This window comes from Cajanus cajan, chromosome 7, assembly GCF_000230855.2.
Source record: "Cajanus cajan strain Asha chromosome 7, NIPB_CcT2T_4, whole genome shotgun sequence".
Taxonomy (NCBI): Eukaryota; Viridiplantae; Streptophyta; class Magnoliopsida; order Fabales; family Fabaceae; genus Cajanus; species Cajanus cajan.
Window position 1 is genome coordinate 9,461,327 of NC_138523.1, and position 9,504 is coordinate 9,470,830.

The window sequence follows — 9,504 nt, forward strand, 5'->3', positions numbered from 1 at the left end:
TCAAGTCTCTCACTACTATCCTCAATGAAAACAACTCACATGCTACCTAAACCATAAATAGTTAACATGCCAATACTAACACTCAAGGGAATTACCGTCATTTCAATCTCTCACCAAGGAAACAATCACCTTAGATTCAACCGCTACAACTATAGATATCAGAAACACCACCAATCGCAAATTCTTAGTACACTCGACAAATCAATGTATCACTTACATCTAAAGTTCTAGTTGGCTAGTACAAGGCTTCGTTCACTATTAATTGCACATGTGTTCGCAACACGAGCGATACTATTTAACCACTACTTCTTACATAAGTAAGAAGTATCAAAACCAATGAGTAATCATCAACTAAGCTATATCATGTCTTCCAAATAAATCCTAAGAACACAATGCACACAAATAAACAAACAAAATCAATCATCACATTAGCACATCAATAAGTTACAATCAAATCATCACATTACTCATCTACCAAACAAGCATAGTAGACTCATAACTCACGGCCGATTGGATCGACCTGCTCTGATACCACTAAATGTGACACCCTTACTACCCCAACACATATATTGTAATAATGAAAACTTAACAAAAACAATTTCTCTATTTCGGTAAAAGGGTTCACATGAGAATCTTCAAAATTATTCTTCAATAACCACAACGATAAAAATGAAACGTGAGAGTTTACAAATGATTTTCAAAAATAATATTTACAATTCTAATTCCATATAACAATCTATGTCCTAAAGAAAATCCTCTGCCCCGATGTCACAATATCAGAGCATAACCACAACTCAACCGTTAGCATTCTAGATGTCACTCGTAGTCGGATCTTCCTCACCTAAAATATCCACAAATCGCACGGTGAGAAAAGAAAACATCTATATATATAGCACATAAGAAAACACAACATATTATCTCATTATAACTTAATATTCATAAATATTTCCACATATCGTATTTCAATCAATCATACATCGTCATCACGTCATAATTCCCAATCACACCAATCATCACAAATCTTGCACTTCACACTATGCCAAGGTCACGCTACCCATTTAACAATCTCAGGTCGTGCTCACTCTTGATATAACACTGTGCCAAGGTCACGTTATCCCTATCCCAGGGCCGTGCTCACCCCTGACATGTTAACCAAGGTCACGATACCCACGTAACAATCCAGAGCCGTGCTCACCCCTGATATAACACTGTGCCAAGGTCACGTTATCCCTAACCTAGGGTCGTGCTCACCCCTGACATGTTAACCAAGGTCACGATACTCATTTAACAATCTTGGGCCGTGCTCACCCCTGGTCATAGGTGTGAAGAACCACAATCACATCTCATTCACATCCACATTCACATTCACATCCACATCCACATCCACATTCACATCCACATCCACATCCACATTCACATCCACATCCACATCCACATCCACGTCTCAATTCCACAATACATACACAATCCACACAAAATGGTGATTCACATACCCCTCAAGTAATTCATCATCTAGATCATCAAATAATAAACAATAACATTCATAAACTAATATAACAAACAACAAAATTATCAATTTAATATAATTTTAACGTAAACAGTAAAATCCCCAATTGTTCCAAAACCTAACTCACAGGCACTTTTCTACAATTTCGTTCTCCCTCTTAGATCACCATTCTTACAAATTATTATCATATCTATAATCCTCAACACATACAAAATCTAATGGGATCCTCAATTTCTCAAACATAAATCATCCAATTTTTCACAACCTAACTTACAGGCACTTTTCTATAATTTCGTTCTCTCTCCCAGAGCATCATTTTTACAAGTTAAACATATATTCGTAATCCTAAATATATATAGAATCACATAAGATAATTAATTCTCCAAACATAAATAATTATAAAATTATTCATAACCCTAAGGGCTCTTCCTCTACCCAATTTCCTCATGTAAATCTACATATAAATAATCTCCTTTTCCCCCGTACCTGGATAAATAGGAACTCGGGCAGAACCTCCTCCTCTTTTTCCTTAAATAAGGATCGAAACTAAAACTGGAGCAGAACCTCATCCTCTGAGTTCCCCTTGGTCTTCAGAGAGAAGAAGAGGAACGAAAGAGAGAACAGAAGAGAAGAGAGAGTGAGAATGAGAGGTGTGTAGAAATGAGAGGATTTGAGGCCTATTTATAGGATTTTTCGCCCACCTACCACTATGGCCCGTTCCAAAATCGGAACTGCCCGTTCTAGGCCCTTCAAACCTACGTAAAATTTTCAACTGGAACGGCCCATTCCCAAACCAGAACGGCCCGTTCTCAAACCCAGCAGAACGGCCCGTTCTAATTCCAGAACGGCCCGTTCTCCAAACCAGAACAGCCCGTTCTCCAAACCAGAACGGCCCGTTCTGCTTCTACAATTTTGGCCATACTCACTATTCCAGAACGGCCCATTTCAAAATTGAAACGGCCCGTTCTGGGCCACGAATTGGGCCTTTGGCCCATGAAAAATGGGCTGTTACAATGTAAATAACCACTAAAAAAGGGATTAAATATTCAAATCTATTATTCTTTATTATGCTAATATTATCATATAGTACTGACATAGGGGCATTGTAGGGTGCCTAATTCCTTTCCAAGTGCCTATAAATTCATGCCATGGGCTCCACACACCACACACCTCATTCTCTCTCCCCCTTGACTCCTTTCAGGCCACTTTGAGTAAATTAGACTCATTGTAGTGCTTGATTAAGAGATCTCTAATCCCTTTGGTAGAGATTTTAAAGTTCCCAATTAAAGTTTTTCTTAAGTGATAGAGAGGTTCTTGTAGAGCTTGGAGGTTGCCAAAAAGCACCCCTGTATGACTTTATAAGAAGAGAAATATAAAAAGCTTGCTTTGAAGGTTTCAGTCTCTTTATCCCTATTAATTGCTTTAATTGTATGTTTAGGTTAGTCATCATGTAGACAATAAGATAATATGTAGTAGATTAGGCATAATATAGAAATAAATTACCATGTATGCTTAATAAATAAAAGGGGTAACAACTTAATTATGTTGTTATGATCCTAGAAATGCCATAGGGTACCGAATTCGAGTATTATGGGATGCCTAACACCTTCCCACACATAACTGACCCCCAAACTCAACTCCGGCTATGAAAGCCAAAGTCGAATTTGCAAAAACTATTTTATTTTTTTGATATTTTGAGTAAAATATCAGTGATGACTCCTTCAAACCATTTTCAAAACTATCAGACGAAGGATTACTCCAGTCATTAGGTAATCCAAAGTTGATGAGATTTTCAAATGGAGGTCCAAACCATCTGTTGGCCATGTCGAAATTTTCCTTCGAGTCTTGACAAGTATCTTCTAAAAATATGGTAATCAAGTACATATATATTTGCCTAACGAAATATCTCCACAAAATCACCGAAATATATCATGCAACATTATCTCTAAACCAAGAGATAAGATCACTCACATATATAATGGGCACCGGGTATCATTCTACCTCACTCTCTTTCTTAACCTAAATTCCCCTCTAACTTGAACATTGAAGTGTATTTGTAGGTGCTTCCACCATCATAAATATTGGAGCAATGAGGCTGTCATTTCGCTGTCACAACATTTTAAAGCTTTGGGGGGGCAAAATATATCAAAAACATAGAGGCAGAATTCGTGAAGGAGTGGAATTTTGGAAGAGAAAAATGTAATTAAGCATGATGTTCCATTTGTATTTTAACAAAATATTGACGGAATACAATTCGCACCATTCTCAAAACTTGGGGATAAAATCTATAAAAAAAATAATTTGAGGACAAAATCTTCGATAATGTAAAAATTTAAAGGCAAAAATGTACTTAAGCCATATATATAATAGTAAAAATTAATATATAAATAAAATTGAACTAATCTTACATTACAAAAAAATGTGCGATTTGTGGCGGTTGATTTGACAGTTTCTGGCGGTTAAAAACCACCACAAATTGCATTACCAGCGTCATTAATAACTGCCGGATCTACGGTCGCCAAAAACCGTTGTGGAGGATATTTTGTAAACGCTGGTTTTAAGAGCTAGAAAATTCAAACTGTTTCTGGCGGTCTGAAACCGCCACAAAATGCATTTTAGTTTGATTTGTTTGACATTTTCTGGCAAGCTCTTTGCCTTGTTCATCATTTTCTAGCGGTTTTAAACCGCCACAATATTATTATTATATTAATTTGTTTATATTTTGTGCCGGTTTTAGATTGCCAAAAATATATTTTTTATTTGTGTCGGATTTCAACAATTTTAAACCATAAAAAATACACTTTATTTTATGGTAATTATTATTTTTAAAATGTATTTGAAATTATTTTAAAAGCGCATTTTTATTATAAATTAACAAATAATATTCTATATATTTTAGGTATTTATCAAATTATTATTGAAAATTATCACTAACCATATTAATCATTAAAAATTAATAATGACTATATTATATTTTTATTTAATTCAAGTAACTTATAAATAAAAATTTTACTTGTCAAATTCTAGGATCACTTATTTAGTAAATTATACCTATGATAATAATAATATTTATGTGTTTTGTATGTTTCTTTTTCAAATATAATTACATAATGATACATTAAATTAACAACTTTAACATTATAAAAAAAATCAAGACAACATCTAGCCATAGGTCTAGCATGACATTTTTTATTATTAAGACATTAAGATCCATCAATTCTAAAACATATCTAACATATTAAATAACTCAATCAAATTCATGATCAATGCTCAAAAACAAAATATGTAAATTATCTCAAAATTAATCTTGCTTCAAATATAAAAACATAATGAAAATTTATGAATAATGCAAAACAAGAGACTATGCACTATGAAAAGTGTTTACTTAGAAACACTGCAGCTATGCACTATATATTATTAAAAAGAGACTAGATCAAGAACAAAAATTTATCTAGACTAGTCTAATTATTATATCTAATATGAAACATTAGGAAATTTGGATTTCTCAACCAGCTTACTTTTTTGTTGTATTCGAATTCAATGTGCAGACAATCTTCAATTCCAACTTCCATCTGTACAAGGTAAAATATTATGAAATATAATTAAGAAATAAAAGTAGCCAATAACAGTTGAGGTAAAGCACAAGGCAATAAGCCAATAGCCATTTAAAAATGGGTAATTAAAAGGAAATGATTGAGGTTGATGAAATAACTTCAATTTATTATTGCTTGAGTCATTGTTACTTTCAATTAACAGAAAGTTGTGGACGTGAATTACTACCACAGTTTGTACAATGGCAATGAATATGTGCTAGACGGCATTAAAATTCAATTACCATGACAGTGCTCACCTTGATGCTATTGTTAATTTGTGGAGGTGGAGAATAGTTGCGAACCTGATAGATAAAGATAAAAAGAAAAAAGAAGAAAACATACAAGTTAATGAAAAAGGATCATAAAAACTTCTATATATATATATATTATATATATATATATATTTTAGTTTTTTAATTTTTTATATTTTTGAGGTGGTGATTGGGGATACCTCGCCCATTAGTTACAGGGGATTGATCAAGATCAATTCTATTTTTGTCCTTAGGTGATGCTCCGAAGTGTGACTGTGTACTTTAGCAGCCTTCCTTTAATTTACCAACCATTTCACCTTGTTTTTGGTAATAAGAATCCATGGATAGTGATTGTTATGTTTACTTCTATTATCATCCCTGGAATTCCTGGGGGCTTTTTTCTCAATGGCATGAATATCCTCATTCAAGCCATCTCTATGAGATTTATCTTTGTGCACAGAGGCTTCACGAAGTGTTTTTCGTCATGCCTTATGCTTTCACCCTGTTTATCTATGGATCTTCGACCTGTTTATTCTGAACTAGATTTTCCAGGAAATGCTCGATTGAGTTCTTTGGGTAAGCTAACACTCGAATTCCAGATAAATCACTCATGCTAACAGAAATTTATCTTAAAGGTTTCAACACTGCTAAGTGATACCATCTTAAGATTAATTGAAGCTATGTCAGAAATATGTGAATTTTAATCACCTTGAAGGGTTCCCTCTTTCCTTTTCTTAAGGGCAGCCTCTTTCTTTTTATTGAAATTCTTCCATGGTGTAGCTGAACAAGGGAGTATAAGGCCATTCAGTAAAATATTTCTATATTATAAACATTATTAAACTAAATACAGTAGAACTGGAAGGCTTTGACAGAAGAAAATAGTGGTGATAAGGAGGTGATGATGCCCAATATCAAGAAAAAACTTGAGTTGCTCATCTCAATGACATAAGAAAATAGCGATTTGAAATTTTACACTTAAAAAATATTACAGAAAAAATCAATCCATTAGTACAAGATACGGAAAAAAAAAAGTAGTTACCCTCAACAGCTGCTAATGCCTTTACCTGACTCTTCATAGACGGGTTCCCTAGCTCTAAAGACAATGGCTCTGTTGCAAACAACATAAATAAATGAACAACTGGCCAAAACCAAGGAAAAAGGGTAGGGGAGATTCATACATCACACATGTATAGCAAAATAAAGTACAGGGACACAAAAGAGCATACCAATTACACTCTTGGCATTACTTCGCTCCAAGAAAGTTGCCAGCCCCAGATCTCCAATTTTAACTTCTCCTTGATGACCATTGATAAATATATTATCACATTTCAGGTCCTTGTGTATAATCGGCGGGTTGTAATTTCCTTCGGAATCAAATTCAAAATTCACAATAATAAACAAACAGTCATATACATGAGGAGTGTGTGTTGAGATCTCAAGCAGAAAATGGTGAAAGGCCAACATCTGATATATCATATAGCAGATAGCATCAAATAATAATAGTGAAAGTTGCATAGCAGTTGAAATATATCATATACATCAACTATATATGTATAAAAAGTCAAGTTGTACACAAATAAAATGCTTAAAAAATCCACAATATTAACACAAGTTCAATCGATTCGAGACTAGACAGAGATGACAAAAGGATACAGGATGCATGCTGCAAACATGGTAGCCACAATAGTGTACACAATCAGCCAGAGATTGCGTCTGATTCTGTGACCCAGCTATAGAGCCATCAGCCAGAGAGTTGGATCTTCTAAGTTGTGGTTCTATTAAATTTCATTTTTCCCAAAACCATTTAATAATATATTTCATATGTGATTCATTCGCAGTATTGAAATTCAGAAAATAAAGGTCGTTAGGGATTTCAAAAATCGGAAACACGAAGAGAAAGAGACAGTTTGCGGAGGTGGATGCGGGCGGTGCTCTGTTCTTCCTACCTAGGAGGAGTTTGCGGAAATGAGGGTTTTGCGAAAATCGAAAGCAAAAACTTGAAATTGAAACGTACCAGGCTTGCGAGAAGCTGCGTGTGCTTCACTCTCGCCATGGAATTCAATGGAAGAAGAAAACTAAACGAAACGAAGCTTCACACTTCTGAATTGGTTTTCTTCAATTTCGTCTCTTGTTCTTGCATGTTGTTTTCTCTTCTTTTCTGATCTTTGCTATTGTCAGTGAAATTGTGAAATTTGCAAAAGGGAGTAGCTTGCATCCATTTTGGCCCCTGCGTACTTACTGTTATTACCGGACTTCATTTTTAAGTTTAATTTTAATAAAAAATTATTGAACGTTCTGGCGGTTTAAAATCACCAAAAAGTGTCAACATATAACAATTAACATTCCTGCGGTTTGAAACCGCCAGAAATTGTCAATAATTTGCAGCATTTGGCATCCTTATCACAAATGTAATATTTTTTGGCGGTTTATAAAAACCGCAAAAAAGAAACCGCCAGTAATGATCTGTTTTTTTTTGTAGTGTTAAAACAAAATGTTGACAAATTGAACTAGGTCTAATGGTCTGTTCAAACAAATAATAAAACTATTTTGGGCTCCTTTAGGCTAAACAAGATTGAACCTATTTTGTCTGACTTAATTCATGAGTCAGACTAGACTCGTAACATATAGGTCTAAAAACAAAATCAAACCAACCTAATTAACATTTTCAATTTTTATTGTAATTTATATATATTCAAATCTGTATATTAAATGTGTTTAATTTTATTTCTTTTATCATCGTCCTTCTTGTGGCCCCGAGAAAGAATTAGTCAGTCACCGATTTGCAAGGCAAAAGAAAGTCAGCTTGACTCAGTCTGATTTCGCACTCTGCACAGCCTGTCCAATTGCTAGCTCTACAGCTTGTCATCTGTCATAGACTTTTCTTTTACTCTTATACTTTGCTAATAACGTCGAGAAAGAAAAAAAAAGGAAACTCAAAGATGATGACTATTAATTGCTGCTAATTGTATAACCGATGGCATCATTTATATACTCATGCACATATGACAATATTTTGTTATTAATTCATGCAAAAATATAAGTAGTAAGAAAGATTAAGTCGTAACTATTAGGACTGCTGCTGCTAATTTTAATCAATGACAACATTTTATTTACTTTTGCATATATATATATATGACTAGAATTTACATACTCGATCTAAAATAGAAGTATCAATTTTTTTTTTTTTTTATCGCAAATCCATTTGGTAAGCCAACTTATTCAACATTGATTTTTCGATGACATTTATTCACGTACATAAGCCACGACCAGTTCAAAGGTGCAACTGTGCAAATCTAATGGAGACCTTTCATTTTTGGGGACCATTTTGTTAGTTGTCTTATATACATTGCTGAGAAAGCTCACAGAAAGATACAGTTCAAGACAAGAGGTGCAATACTGACACGTGTGTGAGCAAGACTTGGACAAGGGACAATATAAACAATTCAAATAAAATTGTTCTGCAGAATGCATGAATTAAATTTTATAGAATCAGGAATGCATGAATTAATATTGATTAAGCTTTATTAGTTGTCTCCGGTTTAAATCTTAGTTATGGAAATGTAACAAATTTGTGGAAGAAAAATATTGTGATTCATAATAATCTTACCGATTAAAACAAACTTATGTTAAAAAATAATAAAAGATGTAAGCATTTTTTGTGTGGAGCAAAAGTCATTAATTACAATGGATCAATTTTTTTTTCTTGAATTACTGTGAATTCAATAATAAACAAAAGTTTCAGCTAAATATTGATCACTAAAGAGCTTACGTGAAAATGCTCTACATAAGATTGGGCACTTTATAAATGTCAGTTAAAAAGAGTTGCAAAATTAATCAAAATGAAATGAGTCGTTGAAAAAGCAGTTAAATCATTGTTTAAATCAGTTTCCTCAACCAGCAACTAGCAGTTTAGCTACTGAAGGATACCAGTCTGCAAATTAATTACTAACTGATTCTGCGACCAATTTTCTTAATTTAGCAACTGAATTTTTTGTCTAAAATTGTCTTTTTCATGTAGTGAATAAATAAAATAATAAGTTGAAATAAATTATATCATATACATATACAAATACATTTTCGAATCCACGAATAAGTTAAGAAAACACATTACATTAGCATATATTTAGAGGACAACGTGTCACTTTTACAGAGA

General features: G+C 33.5%; 1 protein-coding gene across 3 annotated transcripts; it reads right to left on the minus strand.

The window, feature by feature from the left end:
* Nucleotides 1-4,300: 4,300 nt before the first annotated feature.
* Nucleotides 4,301-9,148, minus strand: LOC145949302 (uncharacterized). 3 transcript variants are annotated; one of them, XM_083061208.1, is made up of 5 exons: nt 6,578-9,145; nt 6,391-6,459; nt 6,060-6,131; nt 5,358-5,402; nt 4,310-5,079 (listed from the first exon to the last, which is right to left on the minus strand). In XM_083061208.1, exons 1-4 carry the CDS (start codon nt 6,864-6,866, stop codon nt 5,371-5,373), a joined length of 462 nt encoding a protein of 153 aa, XP_082917334.1. In that variant the 5' UTR covers nt 6,867-9,145; the 3' UTR covers nt 4,310-5,079; nt 5,358-5,370. The 3 variants fall into 3 exon arrangements, 2 of the variants coding, with proteins under 2 accessions (XP_082917334.1, XP_082917333.1); XM_083061207.1 differs by having other exon boundaries at nt 4,313-5,079; nt 6,391-6,489; nt 6,578-9,142; XR_014428276.1 differs by lacking the exon at nt 6,391-6,459 and having other exon boundaries at nt 4,301-5,079; nt 6,578-9,148.
* Nucleotides 9,149-9,504: the final 356 nt, after the last annotated feature.